At 38.4% G+C, this 18,697-nt stretch overlaps 1 protein-coding gene across 1 annotated transcript in view; it reads right to left on the reverse strand.

Moving 5' to 3' along the window:
- LOC110464113 (B-cell lymphoma/leukemia 11A-like) overlaps positions 1-18,697 on the reverse strand; it is a 112,738-nt gene that overhangs the window by 57,214 nt on the left and 36,827 nt on the right. The window contains exon 2 of the mRNA XM_021519176.1: positions 8,495-8,905. Coding sequence (XP_021374851.1) covers positions 8,495-8,905 — 411 coding nt within the window. The remainder of the gene's footprint in view (positions 1-8,494; positions 8,906-18,697) is intronic.

The raw sequence follows: 18,697 nt of genomic DNA on the forward strand, positions 1-18,697 counted from the left end.
GTTCTGGTCACATCAGGCCCGCCTCATGTCAGCAAGTTTGATAAAAAAAAATCAAAAAAAATCCATAAACATCCAGATGATGAAAACACTCATTAAAAAGGTATTTAGGAAAAAACATACCAGAATGACGTTACAGTGGAAAATAAGAGGTGACATCATTCTAGGAAAGTTTAAAAACCAAAACCTCGTTAAGTCACAAAACTTCTACTGAAAATCAACAAGTATAAAGGAAACTGCAGATATCAGCTATTCTCTAGTTTACACGGCAGGTTTTACAGTACTCAATCACGAGTGAAACGAGATTCTCCCAAGTTCAAAGTTTCAAAGTACACGTAGCAAGGTGATTCCAAGATCAAGCTCGATTTGGAAATAGTTACGAAAACATGAGCTGGGTATCAACGGAATTGTTTGATTTCCGATTATGACACTCTTAGGGGGTACTATATTGATAGGGAAAGCCTATAGCACATGCATAGCATACTTAAACACTACTTAATTTCGTCGACTTCTTTCGTCCATTAGGGCCTATGGAATAGGGGATGCAGTTGTAAGTGATAATGTGCATTCTAGTTTACCCGATATGATGTGTTGGGAGAACGGGCCCTAATTCCCAGGGTCTTTTGGGGTTCTCGATGATGTCATTTGCTGTTTTTACCACGCCATTTTTCGCAAGTAAATTCCAACATTTGGGAGGGCAAAATTGCCTATGACTAAAAGCGAATTTTGCAGCAATAGATTTGAACTTAAGATCTGAATAAGGAGTTGCACAAGGATGAATGGGTGGCTTGTCTAATGCCTCCTAGTCACAGCAGCCGAGCCCGAAGACACAGTGTCGAGGGCCCTAATGCCTTAAGTCACAGCAATAGCAGAAGAATGGTGACTTGCTTGTGTTGTAATTACTCTTGTTACCATGATAAATGCAGCCATGAATAATTTACTCACAACAGGGGAAAAAACTTAACAAGAGAGCACATTTCAGCTCAACCCGATAGAAAAAAAGTGTCATTCTTCATTGATACAATCATAAGGAATGTAGGAGAAATGGAGATCTGAGGAGGAAGTGTTTACAAAAATCAATTTCATAGGTTAATAAAAATATAATTGACCTTTTGTATTTTGTTTGGAGGTTAGACGATGTCTTATTACTAGTGGACCTGTAAACATGTTTGTCTAAAACTTCATAACTTGTGTTCCTACACTGAAGATATTCTGGAGAAGAGAAATAAACCCCAGCCAATTTTCAAGACCTTTCTCATCCTACAAGGACACTCATGAGGCTAGAGAATGACCCCCGTGTAAACTTCTCTAATACTGTAACATAAATTATTGATCAGTTCAAACACAATAGCAGTCACCATAAGAGACCACCGTAAAGCTGCTTCTCACTCAGCTACATCGCAATGTCCTTTGCTTAAGATTTAAAATCAATCATGTCAATGCTTAGTCTTGCAAAAATACCCATGCAACTTTTCTCTCCCCCAAATCAGCTCTAGCTTGATGCGATTTCGTTGCAATGACAGGTCACAGCCTTGGAAATTGGCGACAACGGAGCATATAAACAGCTAGTAATCGCCAAGGAAACAGCCATGGGGACACAACAATGTTTGTAGTGGGATCCAATAAGATTTGTTTTCGTCAATTCGGCAATATAGCTGTCCATTCTCCTACCCGTTGGTGGAACTGCAGCGGGCGCGGCTAAGTACACGTGGCTGCTGCGCCTTCCAACATAAGCCAGGGCAAGCACTGATGCAGATTGATACTTAGATGTGTAAAGCAGGTTTTAAAACACTAAGGAAACATTTAGCAGAGAGTTTAAAATCAATGAGGAAAACATTTAACAGCTTTTAAAAACCATGGGAACATTTCGGAACAGCTCGGCTGTGTTTCCAGTGTGAAGACATACAATCTGGGTCATTTGAAATCTTAAAATCACCCCTTCCCTTTCACCCTCAACCATCAAAAAAAAAAATTGAAAGAGAGAAATACAAATACAGGAAACCACTAACCCATCAGTGGCCTGCAGTTACTTCAATCTACCTACTGATTCTCTTTTAGAAACCAAATGACCTTCAGTTCTTGTTCGACCTTCAATCCTTTACGCTCTTCAGTGATGATTGTGTGACCTGTATATTTAGTATTTTTTTCAGTGCTGTCCTTTACTATATGTATGTTTTAGGTAAAGACATTATAAGATAATCGCTCTTTTTGATAAAACATTATTATTTAAAGAACAGATCATACTAATACAGTTAACACACGGGTAATTTGGACTTAAGGCTAAATGTTACCTACAAAACCGTAGAGATAAAGTTGTCTTCCCAAAAACAACAGAATTACCTGAACTATATCAAGGCATGCATTCTTTTGTACCTTTGAAATTTGTCGTAAATTTATTTCAAACTACCATACACATGTCATCATAACAGCTTTTGGAAAAGAGGTGTCATATTACCACCACCAGTAACAGAATTTCTACAGTGGAATTAAATCTGTCCTGGTCTGTCCATATATTAGCATTGTATACTGGCCAGTGGGTTTTATCAGTGTATTACATTATTTGCACAGGGCTGTATTATTTACTGACAAACAGGAGAGAAAACACGGTACGACAGACCAGGTTGGGCGATACGTCCTGGTTACGTGACAGATGGTGTAATACTGTCCCGCACACGATTGGACATCGTCCTGGCTCGGTGACAACATACAGGCGATAAGTCAGGTGATGGTGACCCCCTATCTCTAGGTGACCAGTGATCCAGATTACCAACCTAGTCAAACTGACCTTGGCCAGTTTGGATCATTATACCACATGACAAACAACCTGTGTACTGTAGAAACCCTAATTTGTTCTTCGTGGTCAAGTGGCCACCGCCAACTCTTGTGTAAAACAGGTTCCCATTGGTTAGCCTGCAGTAATTTTCAAGCAGATCTTCTCCAATTTCTGAGTGGCAGATTTTTCTATATCATGGAGATGTCCAAAGATGACAAAAATTATTAGTAAAAACAGTGTTACCTTGAAAACAGTTTAAATAATAGGCACATTGAACTATAGACAGATTTTAATTAGTATTTCAATCTAGACAGATTTCCTGATTAAAGGATTTTAGGTTAATGAAGGACACCTCCTTGACAGGGTGTGATAGTGCCAGATAGTCTTTCCAGTCACTGACAGCTAACTACCGATGCTAATTATAAATACTATTGAGAGATGTGGAGTTGAACATCAATATTTGATCACCTGGTATACTTAACTACTGACATAAGATCTCTTATCTAACCCTCCAGTTTACTGTCCCCTCATGACATCATCCTGTCAACAAACATCTCTGATTTACTGTAATGCTCTGTTGTTAAAACGTGTTTATCAGTATGCATTGCTTTCTGTCGGTCATCATCTGTTATCTTTTTATCAAGTCCAGCTCCTCAAAGTCAATATAACTAGGGCGGCCAGACTTGGACAAACAGACTGGCCACCAGGAAGGTTGATTAGAAGTAGGAAAGACCTGACCAGATATGTGTATTCAGGTCAGCCCGACTTAGCCAGGTACTGGCCCTATCTCAAAGTTGTGTCAGGTATGACCAGCTTCACAACACAGCCAGGATCTAATAACTAGACCAGGGTCAGTATGACCAGATGGCTGGTCAGTAGATGGGTCGCCTGGCCTCAGGTGACCTGTTAGGGTCAGTGAGGCACTAGATCTGCTGATAGGAATATGTGTATTGGGATTATCTGGCCTCAGATGACCCACACTAATGGGTCAGTGTGGCCGAGATTTGGTCATATAAAAATGTGTATTGGGCTTGTCTGACCTGTTGTAGACTAGCTTTCCTGATTTTTACCTGGACATACCTGTGCACTACATATTTACCTGGACAGGTGTTACACAGAACAGGTTTTAGCAAGTGTATGACCAGTGTTACGCCTAACAGACGAGTAGTCTGCTTTATTGACTGTAATAAGAGCTGGCAATGATTGGGTTATTTACGGACTCACTCAGGTAACGCGTGGACACGTACTCGTTAGATCACCTGGTCATTCAGGTATAAGGTCACTACAGACTAGGGTAACTGACCATTCGGTCACACCATGGTCCAAGTGTTTTGTCCCAGAACTTGACATGTAGTGCCAATCTAGGCCAAATATCTTGGTCATGAATATTTACATATCATTTATACACAGCTCACTGAGAACAGGATGACCTCTACAAGGTATTTTATAATGGACATTTCCTTAAGAACAGGTCAAGATGACCTCTATAAGGTATTCTATAGTAGACATTTCCTTAAGAACAGGTCAAGATGACCTCTATAAGGTATTCTATAGTAGACATTTCCTTAAGAACAGGTCAAGATGACCTCTATAAGGTATTCTATAATAGACATTTCCTTAAGAACAGGTCAAGATGACCTCTATAAGGTACGCTAACATGTACAACCAAACACCTAGCCGATTTTTCTAACAAAGAATGGGTGTGCGAGACTAAATCTACATACAGAATATTCATGTAACTTATACTAACTGTCTGACCAAAACACTGACCCCAACAACCTCTATCAAACTATACCTATATAAAGGACCGAACTTTTAGAGTAGAAAGAATTTTGGTGGGTGCGGGCCGAGTACCTTTCACCTGTAAGAATGTAGTCCACAGAGAAAAGGCTAATTGAAAGGGAAGACCTGGTCTAGTCTGGCTGTGGGGAGTTGTCTGTATCTGTGCCCCGATCTCTTGCCAAACCCGAGTTACATCATATGTGTGGGGGGCTCAGCGAGTGTGATTCACCTTCAAGCTTCTAACTGATCCCCTTCTCCATAAAAACTCTCCGGAAACTTTTCCCCTGGCTAGCATCACTCAGCCCTGGTGCTATCTGCTACTCCAGTATCGGTCCCTATCATCTGATTACACTTCTTTGAGATATATTGCTACCCCCCCCCCACCCCCCCAAATGTTTTTTTCAGTCCACATTATTTTATTTACTTTTAGATGTCTACACCAAATTGTTATTCTAAGCCAAAGCACACTGCATGAACAGATAGATCATCAAAATCTTGCGCCTGAAAATCAGGACCATTTTGTTTTTTGAGGCAGGTGGGGTTATCTGTTTGAATATGTTCATGCACTCTTCCTGAGAGAATAATATAAAATCCATTCGCAAGAAATTACTTTTAATTATGAACTTCTTTGATGTATAGCGATCCAATATGTGAGCCAAATGCCTCTACTCATCTGAAAGTCTTGGGCAGTTCACCTCTCTCCCACCTTTCGTATTAACATAAAAGTGTACATTTCTAATTACATAACATGTGTAAACGTTTGCTTTAGGATGGTATGACCAGCTGTATACACTTATGCACAGCTATGTGCAGTACAGGCTGCGTTTCAGTGTTATAATTAGCCGAGGCAGAGGCTAGCCTGGCAGATGCGGCCCTTAGAGCCAGGGGGTTTGACATTTAGCGGGGGTATTGACTTCTACTAATAAACTCTATCGAAAACTGGGCGTGCTTTGTGTCTACACATATGCACACACATACATTGCTTAAAGTGAGAGTGAAAACGTCGACAAGATGTTTGACCAATCAGGTAAGATGTGTCGATGGTCAAGTAAAAAATGTGATGGCCGTTGATCACGATGTGATGACGCAGCATCAGAGTTGGGGAGATGCTTGTTATACTAGGTGCTCTGCCACCTAGTACTGTATAACGTGACCTACACAAAAGGTTTGACCGGAAACTTTGTCAGATTACATCTACGCTGTTTGTGTAACTTCCACACAAGTGGCCTGCTATGTATGATGCTATAAGACCTAATGTTTCCCTACCATTAGACTGGTCTAGCCTTTGTTATATTTTCCCTACCATTAGACTGGTCTAGCCTAGGCTATAGTTTCCCTACTATTAGGCTGGTCTAGCCTATTTGTATTTCCTTACCATTAGACAGGTCTAGCCTTTTATGTATTTTCTTAACCATTAGACTGGTCTAGCCTAGGCTATAGCTTCCTTACCATTAGACCTGTCTGACCTGTGTCCAATTTCTTTTACCATTGAACTAGTCTAGTCTATGTCATTGTTCCCTTATCATTGAACTGGTCTAGTCTATTTATCTGGTATTTTAAGTATGGCCTACAGGACCCTCATCTCCCTACCGTAAAAGTGATCTGGCCTATGGTGCCATTTACCGGGTATGTAGATGGATTTGGCGAGTGTGGCTTGCCAGCTCGCAAGGCCACAAGCCAGAGTGATCATACAGTCCCACTACTACGCTGTCGCCCCCCCCCCCCCCCCCCCCCCCCCCCCCCCCCCCCNGGGCCTGTGGATGAAGTAACTCGAGCATGCCAACACCAGTGAACCTCTGTTTGTTTAATTAAAGACGGCCATTACTCTGATGGGAACCAGACTATATCATTACGCCCTGTATATTTTTTCCAAATGTACACAAGCACATGTAATAAGTATGGGGCTTTTATGTAATCGCTGTGTACAGTATTAATATTTGTGTGGATAACAACTGTCAAGCCTATACACTAGCAACAGAGAACACGTTTCCACAGTGATTCCCCCTTCTCTAACTCATCCCTCCGCCACATCACACTTTCTTCCCTATGATGATGATGGCTTTCATCAATGGCAAGATATACCGACAGGTTCATAAGAATATTGAGTGATCAGATCACAGGTCCCACATGACATGGGACACGCTGGCTGGCTATCCCCGAGTCATATGATTTACTACATCTCTAGATCGTCAGGACACCAGAAATGTGAGCGGCGGCGGCTATCACGATGTATATCTGTCTTTTACGTATAAATAATTTCTACGTCTCACTCGTGAAATAAGCTGCAGACCTTCAACAAGTATTGACAGAATGCTCTTTTTAGTAATCAATTTTTAAAGAGCTTGAAATCATATAGCAATAGTGAACACATTTTTTATCTTACCTTTTAATGAAGACAATTTTATATACAACAGACTCTGCCTTAACTGAACTTTGGATAAACTGACAACTTGTATAATCAGACCATCATATAGAAACGGAAGAATTTCATTCCAGAACTGTTTGATCATAAAACCTGACCACTTGGACAGAAAGACTTGATCTCAGTAATGTCTTATGTTATGTCCTGTTTAGACAGGTTTCACTGTGATGCCTGTTTTATGTCCAATTTAGACATGTTTCATTGTGATGCCTGTTTTATGTCTGGTTTACACAGGTTTCACTGTGATGCCTGTTTTGTCCTGTTTTATGTCCGGTTTAGACATGTTTCATTGTGATGCCTGTTTTATGTCCGGTTTAGACATGTTTCACTTTGATGCCTGCTTTATGTCCGGTTTATACAGGTTTCACTGAAGGTAATCTAACTGCCTGGCTCTTCAAGTAGACTCCAATAATTATGTAAGTACTATAGTGATGTAGCTTCAACAATACTGATATTTCTTCGGAAATGAGGAAAGGTCACTATAAATAAATACTCCCACTTACCTGCCTGGAACACTTACCTTGGCTTTAAATAAGTCCACCAATCAGAAAGGCCAACTTCTGGTGTCCCAAGCCTTCCTACTATCATCTCTCTCACTCATTCTCATCCTTTTCAAAATGGCGAACAATTTAATTATATATTCAAAATAAGACATGACAGGTAATGAAACGATGGCAGATGTCTGAACTTTTACCAAAAATAATTACAAATTGAATTTTTTTGGGAGTCTCCAATTAACCTACATTTGAAGGAAGACACCACACAGCGAGACAGTTGTCAATACTGTACAAGTACACTTGTCAGCAATAGTTTTGAACTTTAAAACTTGTTGTTGTAAATGATTAAGTTCAATTTTATTTCAGCCGAAATTACTTTAGCACACAGACATTGAACACAATTGGATGAAAGTGTGGCAGTGTTCTTGATACTGAAACCTCGTCCACCACATAAACAGCTAGACTATCTCAACCACAATCTCTAGCTGCTTCCAAATAACAGGTGTTTTGTCATATTCATAATAAGGTCTTCCAAATAATAGTCAAACATCTACCACGTTCACCTTGCTTTAACTTATTTCTTTGATGTTTATGGCTTGTACTTTCAAAAGTTCTTATCCCAAACAATTGTTTGAAACATAGAAAATGGAAACAAATATGGAAATTGGGCACAATTAATTTTAAACAAAGATGTTCAGTGATTAAATTTCAACACCTAGGCAAATCGTGTTCTTGATAACAAGTCATCTCCAGCATTTCTGACACTTTACCGAAGTTGTACAAGAAAACTCTCTTCTACCCTTTCTCAGCAGCTGTTACCAGGATCAGAATAAAAACAAATTCATTGAACTTCATTGCATTTTCAATGTAGATCTATGCATTGTCTGTTTTTTGCTGACATGGAAATGGATTGCTTTCATTGCAGAAATACGATTTGCCCATTTTTTGTCGTTGCCATGGAAATGCATTGTTTCCAATCCTGAACTGTGGGAACAGATGTGTTTTAACAGACGTATCACCTACCTGTATTGGTCGTGTTAGATTCAGCATCCACCACCTTGCGGGGCTTGAGAGGTGACCGGGATAACTTCTGTTCGAAGAGCTTGTCCTCTTCCATGGGGCTGTGACCATTCTCCTCTTTGATTCTCACATCCTTCAGAGAGCCGAGCGAGTCGAGGGAGGAGCGTGGCGATTTGTTGTTTTCGATGGCCTCTTTGAGAGAGATGGGGGCGGAGATGCTAGTCCTTTTGGAGGTGATACTCCCGCAGTGTTCCGAGTCAGAGTGGGGACCGTCCTCATACTCTGGTGAATCCAACACATCAACAATTTTCTTACTGCACTTGTTGACCTTGTGGCGTATGAATTTGAGGATATCCTGTAGAGGAAAGCTCGTCTGACACTCACCACAGAGCAGCAGGTCATTCTCTTGTTCCACTGCAACAAACAAAATAAACAAACATCAACAAAAATTACAATGATTCTGGAAAGTATTTTCACCCATGAAAAACTGGTTTATAATAACGAAACAACTTATTCAATACAAACTAAAATCTGAAATTTTCACAACATATCCTGATTTGAAGTATTTGCTGATAATAAAACTGCAGTCTCTGATTCAGGCAGATCTTAGTTAGCCTCTCTCTGTTATAGTGAAAATGCCACCCATTCAATACATTGCTCCACTTGAAATCAGTTTGTGGTTACAGAAAAAATGAAATTCAACAACATATCAATTATACAGAATTCCCGGGAAGCTTGTGAACATGGACGGCAAACAGATGTCTCGCAGACCAACTCTTTCAACTCCACAACCAATATCAAATCTGAGGAAATTTCTCATAATGAATTATTTTACAATGTCTGGTAATAGTGAGGTGCCTACTACGGAAAATACTTTCAGCTAAGAACTGAACTATTAAATGCTATGTGAGACCTCTGTTAGTCGAGCTAGAGCTGAAGCGTCAAGAATACAAAATCAGGGATGCCACAGTGACGGAACTCTTTCCAGTTATCAATCAAAATCAATCCACTTCTCCATGACAATGAATAAATTAACTTTTTAGACGATTTCTGACGTCTTTTTGAAGTGTTAATTTGTTTGAAATCTCAGCCTCGGCTGTAAATGATTTAAACATCACTTCATAAAATCCTGATTCAATTATTGCATTTAATTTTTTCACTTTTTGTGTCAATAATTCAAATACAGTTTAGATCGACAAAAATGAACTGAACAAATAAAATAAAATTGAAAATATTTTTTTAATCTCTATAAATTCTAGATCAAACTAATTCAGCCATACATTTTTTTTCTCATTCATAAACAGATTAAAAAATCAACTAAACAATGAGAAGTCAGCTCTGCCACAGCCAAACAGTCTTACGAGCATCGATCACGGACCTGGAATACACAAAACCTCTAAACCGCTCTAGGAATATAGCTTAGGCCTACCTCTGAAAATAAAACATCATTTGATATTTTAATTCTTCCCCTCCTAACAAAACTCTACAATCAGGAAACGAGTTGGGTCAGAACGGAGGCCAGTTTTCTTCAATTTATTTCTGCAAAGTTAGTGCATCTTGCATCGTATTGCATGCCTCGCCACCATTGTCTACCGTTAGCTCGCCAGTGATTACAATACAAGAAATCCCCCAACGTGTGCTTGCTATGTTAATGAATCGTCTAAATCACTCCCCACTAGCTTTAGTGGTGTTTAAATATGGGTCTGTAGTTTGTTAAGTTTCTATTCGTAATTTACGATTTTCAAGCAAATTGCTTTATAAATTGATACAATATCTTGCAGGAAATTTCCCACAAAGGCCACAAGCAAAAATAATTTGAAATTTATCACCGTCTTTAAAAGATACCCTAAAAAAAGAGGGATTAATTTCGAATATGTGCATTCGATTTCCACATAAACTAGGGAGTCCTACTTTGGTAGGAAAATGTTGAATTCCCAGGATCGTGCAGTGTACTCGCTGATGTAAATGTATTTATGCGGTCGTGGCATGCTTAGGGTCCATTTTTACGATTACGGTCAAACTGTTCACAGAGGCTCTCCATATCGTAAGATTCATAAGCACTTGTTTCAATAAGAAGATGTTGAGGATAAAAGATAATCTTCTAGTCTGAGACGAAGGATGTTGAAGACAAGAAAAACTTTCCTAATATTCCTGATCATAATATTAACTTAATCTTAACGTTTGATATTAACATGTTCCAAATTTTTGTATTATAATAATTTAACTTGTTTTTATTTTTATCAGAATGATTTAACTTGATCCTAATTTTTAACCTCAATAATTGTACATTTTGTTACTTGTTATATTTACCTATTTACATTAACTTAATTTCCCCCTAAACAAATTATTTTGTTGTGTTAATTCTGGTAAACTTATGAAATACATTTCTAAAGTATTATTTTCCCCTAAAGTATTTTTTATTTCTGAAGGCTTAATCATGTTTTTGTCCTAATTGACATATTTTTAAAGGTTTTGATAAATATAAAAGAGAAAATTTATTTTTGGTCACTGATATTTTTCCCCGACCGACCCAGTACAACAGCTCTAATATCCTAAATATTGGCAAATCAGGAAGCGACAAACCGGATTTATCTCTTTCCCCTTTTCCAATTTGTCTCATTGAAAATGCATGACCTTCAAATACATGCCGATCACTAATCTACCCTTCTTCCATTTCTTCTACCGTTTTCATACCCGATTACCTTTACCACAAATGAGCAGAAAATCACGACCAACTCTATCCCAATAAAATCAATATTCTTGCAATCTTTAATGATTAGAAATCCCTCAATTTAGATTTTAATTAGTGTGATAGAGAGCTGCTGAATGGCCTAAAGCATGATAGCTTTGTAAGTCGCCCCCTTCAAGGAGGGGCCCATTAGCCTAGCATTATCTGCATAATCACACTGAGCTCCAGAGTGATGACACGGTTTTCAACCAAATGCGCCCACCCTCGCTGACCTAACCCTGGTGTACAAGTGCCAAGGAAGAAGATCTTGCTCCTATATACCCATATTAATATTTGTTATCTGGGCGCTCTCGGTTGGTGTGAAGATATCCGGGAGAAGGAGGTGGATGTTTCTGCTGCAGAAACTGCTCCAGTATAGGATTAATGACGGTTATGTTTTGCACACACGAACTGGTAGGAGCGAGTGAGAAACGAGTTCGGTTTATAATCCTATAGGCAAGGTCAAATGTTTTAGCGCAATTACAGCCATGTAAAATCGAGGTAAACAATTGTACAGTGATCCAACGTAAGTGTCATTTTGGTAGTTACTTTTAGATTCTGTGAGTAAAAGGGTTACAGTAACACCTAGGCAAAGGTATTTTAAAATTCATCCATTTAGCCTTCAAATTTTGTTTATCTTTCCCCCAGAACTGTGAGTACAGTTGCTTAGTGAGGTAAGAACATCACACAGTGGCTGGAGTATCAACTACACTCACTGATCACACAGACCAGTACACTGGTCCTAACTCGACATCTCAAGAGATTACATACAAAAAAATTGAAACTGATCTGGATCAGGAAGTGGGTCAGCCCAGGCTTGAATTATAATCAGGTAAAGGAGATATCAGATTCTGATGTATCTACCAAAACCTCATATATCTTAATAAGACATAGATCTAATCTATCTTAACATAAAACAAACCTAATCTATCTTAACCCAAAACAAACCTAATCTATCTTAACACAAAACAGACCTGGTCTATCTTAACCTAAAACAGACCTAGTCTATCTTAACCCAAAACATACCTGGTCTATCTTAACCCAGAACAGACCTGGTCTATCTTACCTCAAAACAGACCTGGTCCATCTTAACCCAAAACAGCCCTGGTCTATCTTAACTCAAAACAGACCTAGTCTATCTTAACCCAAAATAGAACTGGTCTATCTTAACTCAAAACAGACCCGGTCTATCTTAACCCAAAATAGAACTGGTCTATCTTAACTCAAAACAGCCCTGGTCTATCTTACCCCAAAACAGACCTGGTCTATCTTACCTCAAAACAGACCTGGTCCATCTTAACCCAAAACAGGCCTGGTCTATCTTAACTCAAAACAGACCCGGTCTATCTTAACCCAAAATAGAACTGGTCTATCTTAACTCAAAACAGCCCTGGTCTATCTTACCCCAAAACAGACCTGGTCTATCTTACCTCAAAACAGACCTGGTCCATCTTAACCCAAAACAGCCCTGGTCTATCTTAACTCAAAACAGACCCGGTCTATCTTAACCCAAAACAAACCCACCCCCTCTTAACCCAAAACAGACCTAATCTAACTTAACCCAAAACAGACCCGGTCTATCTTAACCCAAAACAGACCTGGTCTATCTTAACCCAAAACAGACCTGGTCTATCTTAACCTGAAACAAACCTAATCTATCAATATCTTAACCCGAAACAAACCTAATATATCTTAACCTGAAACAAACTTAATTTATCTTAACCCGAAACAACCTTGATCTTAACCTGACACAAACCCGATCTTAACCTGACACAAACTTGATCTTAACCTGAAACAAACTCGATTTTAACCTGAAACAAACCCGATCTTAACCTGATACAAATCTCATCATAATCTGATCTTAACCTGACACAAACCTGATCTAACCTGACACAAACCTGATCTTAACCTGATCTAACCTGATCTTCCCGACACAAACCTGATCTAACCTGATCTTAACCTGACACAAACCTGATCTAACCTGATCTTCCTGACACAAACCTGATCTTACCTGATCTTAACCTGACACAAACCTGATCTAGCGTCTTGTCCTTTTAGTTGATACAATTACAGTGTTAGTCACTGAATCCTCTATTTGTATTTTAATTGGAAATGAATGCCCTGTACATTGGACGTTATTGAATAGATACTGTTAGCTATCCCATGCACACATGAAAGTCAAACGTGCTTTTCTATAGAGGTTATTGAACGTTATCAAAAATGTGTATGGGCCGTCTCGCAACAGACCTGCTGCTCAATGAATTATCAAAAAAACAAAAAACAATAAAAAAGTTATGATACGCTGGTTTGGATAAATGTTGGGATCGTAAAAAATGGGATGAATTCCCAACACACCGGAACATATAAATAAAGACAAGAATTCCCTGTGACAGACATCATAGCAGCCAGTGATAGTTAAGTGATATATTTATACACTGATTTCTACAGAGACACCTCTTATTACATCTCCAGTCTAGATATCAACGATTCTAGTGAAGTCTGCTGTTAATATTCAAAGCCGTGTCAATCAATCATGTAATATGGGGCGGACGAAATAGGATACAATGAATTCTGGTAGCATATGCCAGTTCCATATAAAAATCTTATACCCATCTACCAGTGATATGTTTTGCTAGTGAAATGTTAGGACTTATCCCACACAATGATGTGGTCATGTGACTTTGCTGTAGGTCAACGGTCAGATGTGCCGATGTTCAGATGAGGGACTAGTAGCAACGGCTGGGGACGTAGCAATTCAATTCCAACAAATGGTAAATGAAGCAGCAAACACAGTCTGTAATTTAAACTGTGGACAATTTTCTGGAGTTAAAATATAATGTACACAACAATACGGAACTGTCCCCACAGAGTTTCGAGCCACACTTTCACGCAAAAAAAGCATTAAAAGCCCAAATGAAATGAAACCGCAGAAATGGATAAATTTCAAAACATTGCCACTTTAAGTTATATGAACAGATTTCGCCCTGTTGATTAGAGAAGAATTCGGGAATGAAGAAGGACAGCATTGATTCTTAATTTGAAATTCTACATTGAAAACAATGGATGTTGTAATAGCTTTAAATCAAATTAATCAATTTAGTAAAATGAGCCAAAGTAATGACACTAATGAATAGAAAAAACAGGAAAAATTATGTCATATCTGTTACAACAAAATTTACAATTATTTAATTTTTTTCACAAAGCACAGTAAATGTTATAAATGTTTAGATCTGCCTCGGCCAAAAAAAACAAAAAAACATTCATTTAAGAGAAACTGACTGAAATAATTTTCTACTGAAATGAACAATAAATAAACATAAAAACGTCAGCCATATTATGGAAGGAAACAGGTGTACTTACTATTTCTTTGAACTTCCTCATTTACATAAAGTTTAACAATGCAACAATATGAATGCAATGTCTTCCTATAATCATAAGTGTCACAGGCTTGGGTACATGTCACGGTGTGAAATACTGCGATCCTAGAGCCTCTGAGGTTACCACTGCACCAGAGCCAGGCCGAGTCGCACAGATTCGTTCCCGACATGGATAGCTTTAGAGGTCAGAGCAAGAAGCAAACGCATATCTAGATGATTTTTTGGTCACTTGATATATGCAAAACGACAAATCATTATTGGGATCATTTTAATAATAACGCCTATTCAGTGATCCCTGGCGGTCACCTGAGTGGACAGTCCAGTGTACACGGGTGGCTAGACATTGGAGATTTTAGCCAGTCAGAGGTGGTCATTTCTGACTTATTGTCCCTAATTGTTTTCCAAAGCTTGACCGGCCATGCCAGGCCAACCCTGATCAACAGGCTAGCACAAACATCAATGTATTCACAAGGTAGTTTTTTACTGATCCGATCAACATTAAGAAAAAAGTTTCTCATGTAAATTCTAGAGGCCCTTAACTATAGGGGCTATTGTCCAGCTTGACCATTAAGGGCAGTGAGTGTCAGGGAGAGGTCATCTGGTGTCACCTCAGGTCAATGCTGACCTCCAATAACCTCAGCCACAGGTTGGCCCGAGTCTCTGGGCTGACCAGAAGATGTTTGACTGCCTTACACTACAAATCCTCATACTGGTTATATTAGTCCTAAATAATAATTGTCCCAGGCTTTCTCACCACTCTACCCCGTTTTCTTACCTATTTACAATCCATAGTGGACATCCCTGTCATTATTTTTGTGTGTTGCATATAACAGAAATATCCAAGTAACATTTAATGTTGGGAGGTATTGAATATTGTGTCTACTTATCAATAAGTAACTTCATAAATATAATCTTTATGAAATATTTATTAATAGATCTGCTGTTATGATGTAGTGTGTACATTATCTGGTGTATTGTACATTCTCTGGTGTAGTGTACATTGTATGGTGTAGTGTACATTCTAGGGTATAGTGTACATTATATGGCCTAGTGTACATTGTATGGTGTAGTGTACAGGTATAGTGTACATTGTATGGTGTAGTGTACAGGTGTAGTGTACATTGTATGGTGTAGTGTACAGGTATAGTGTACATTGTATGGTGTAGTGTACAGGTGTAGTGTACATTGTATGGTGTAGTGTACAGGTGTAGTGTACATTGTATGGTGTAGTGTACAGGTGTAGTGTACATTGTATGGTGTAGTGTACAGGTATAGTGTATATTGTATGGTGTAGTGTACAGGTGTAGTGTACATTGTATGGTGTAGTGTACAGGTGTAGTGTACATTATATGGCCTAGTGTACATTGTATGGTGTAGTGTACATTGTAATGTGTAGTGTACATTGTATGGTGTAGTGTACATTCTATGGCGTAGTGTGTACATAGCGTAGTGTGTATATGTCGTAGTGTGTACGTAACAAAGTACATTTATTTTGGCACTTGCTGCCACACATATTGACCTTTTAAGATGACTGGGTGTGCCAAGCTGTCCTGGCTGCATGTCCAACAAGTCTGCCCAAACCAATGGAACCAGCATCAATCTAGCTATGGACCAGCTAATTGATGATAAGCACTTAATTGTCTGTTTAGCAGGCTGTCTGGACAGGATCTGGGTCAGCTGTGGTTGTATATTGATTGGTCAATGTTTATGTCAGATTACCCCAATGTTTGTCTGTCATGCTGGGTCAATATACTGCACAGCAATCATTTAGCCCAATATAAATACTGGCCGGGTCAGTGATGGCCAGAGTCCAATTCCTGTGTATGTCCTAGTGGTTACAGCCCTGTTACAGATTGGCCAGTGTAGAGATACAATGTACATCCATTCTATACTCATTCACATTTAAGCAAATATTTCAGCTTGTAAAAACTTCCGAACATATGCAAGCTGCCATCGTAGGGAGCTACACAATTTTTTCAAATACTTTAAGGTGCCTGCTATCATATAGTATTACGGGACAACTCGGACGACAACTTGGACGACAACTCGTAACTTAGATATTTTTTGTTCAGTTTCCCGGCCATTCCCGACGTAGTTATCAAGATATTTATGATTTTCACATTTTACAGCTGATGTTTCGGCATTATAGTGTCAGAAAGGTTACTAAAGTCATCGATTGGTTATCCAGTAAGAAGCTATATACTGAACAAGCATATTTCATTTAAAATGCAGCAGGACTTACTGGTTTTATTTTTATCAAGCATGTCCAAATTAAAGATTTCAATTCAAGATAAAATTAGATTTAATGACCGAAGTGGTTATGCAAAAAATGTGAAATACTATCAAAAATACCTGCATTGCACATTTACAAAAAAATTACATTCCATAAAGTTGATCACATTTTGGTGACTTATGATAGATCTGTGATAAAAATACTGATTTTCTAATTTCATTGCAGAGTAAAGAAACTCACTTCGGCTACAACTTTTCAAATGTTAAAATATTCTCAGATTTTGTATTCAGATAGTAGCATGCTACAAAGTGCATCAGGTCGGTTAAAATCTTTCCACAATTCAAGAACTAATTTCAAAATTTGCAATAAATTAAGTTTTGAAGTGTTCAAATTACAGGTACAGGTGTTTAAAAGTGTAAGAGTGTTCCAGCCCGGAGATTAGTTTTGTATTGAAGAGGGACCAAAAGCCCTAATATAACTGGATTTCATTTGTAGAAAACAAAAGTAGATTTCCCTCAAAAGGACTCGCTGAGAAAAAGTATCCATTCTTCGAAAGTGTAATAAAATTAAAAGAAGGTACGTGTGAGAATAAATGTTCGAATATTTCTGTCGAATGGCTTGTCATATACAATGTCTCTCAGAAAGGGCTTCAGCCTAAATTGTGTTTCTCCTAATTCTACTTGGAGGCCTTACGATCCGAACATAATCCGGATGGTACAACCTCTTTTAATTCCATGGCAAAATTTGCATCAATAGTTCATTTTTTTCTTCATCAGCTCACAACACGGAATTGATGTATATGCTTGTAAAATGGAAACATCTTAATTTAAAAGGTATAGGCTGATATATCACATCACCGCATGGATTTGACTCCACAAGAAGCTTGCAAGCAATTGCAAAAATATTTTTTAAGAAAAAAGGTGAAGAATCCCTCGTTAGATTATTTGGTTGCAGAAGAACCTGCAAGAAAGCCTTAGTTTTATTCAGTGTGTGAATCCTTCAGGCATTGTTAGAGAAAGTAAATTTAGAGATCAATACGGGGATTGTGCTGCAGGGGACTCTCCATAGACTCTGGTGCATTTGAAAACCAAATCTTTTTTAATGTAATCCTATGTGTCAGGCACACCACCACCCTATCCTCCACCGGTACTTCCTTACATTTGAAGACACCATTGTCACACAATCAATAATCTATTCTCCTCTCTACCTATAGGTGACCACGACAGCAGGCTGTTGAGCCAATTTTGCAGTTTGGGAAGAATCGAACATAATGAAAAATTAAGAAGAAATGAGTATAAGAGGTTGTTATCTAACCGCTCTAAGGAGATTGAATTGCTTTTCCGAATTTTGCTTAACAAATAAACGTCCTTACTATACAAGTGGATTGGACTGGAATTTACAAACAAAATACTTCAAATCATGCAACTTGGAGAAAAAAAACTGTCAAATGAAATTTTCAGAAATTGATTTTGCCCCTGGTTCTTTGCAGATGTAGATTCGGTAGAGGAACGTGGGTTTGTTGATAGAATCACGGCCATAAAACATTCTGCTGCAAAGTCCATTGCTCTGTATCAGTGCTACAATACAAGTACTTTTCAAAGTCAATCTATTTTGCCACAGAATCTCACAAAGACTCGCTTTTTTGGTCACTTTATTTTATTGCTTTTTTTTAACAGAAAAAAATCTGTTATAATTCTTTTTAATGGCTTGTTTCTCACTTCTAGTCTTTTACCTAAATTAACAACTTATTTTGTTGTGTGAAAACTTCTGAAAACACCAAAACAGATTTTCTCTCAATTATTTAAAAATTCATATCAACAGTTTGTTTCACTGGTTCTGTGATCTTTATATTTCAAGGCAGGAACTCA

The sequence above is a fragment of the Mizuhopecten yessoensis genome, unplaced genomic scaffold (genome assembly GCF_002113885.1).
Source record: "Mizuhopecten yessoensis strain PY_sf001 unplaced genomic scaffold, ASM211388v2 scaffold1527, whole genome shotgun sequence".
In the NCBI taxonomy this organism is placed as follows: Eukaryota; Metazoa; Mollusca; class Bivalvia; order Pectinida; family Pectinidae; genus Mizuhopecten; species Mizuhopecten yessoensis.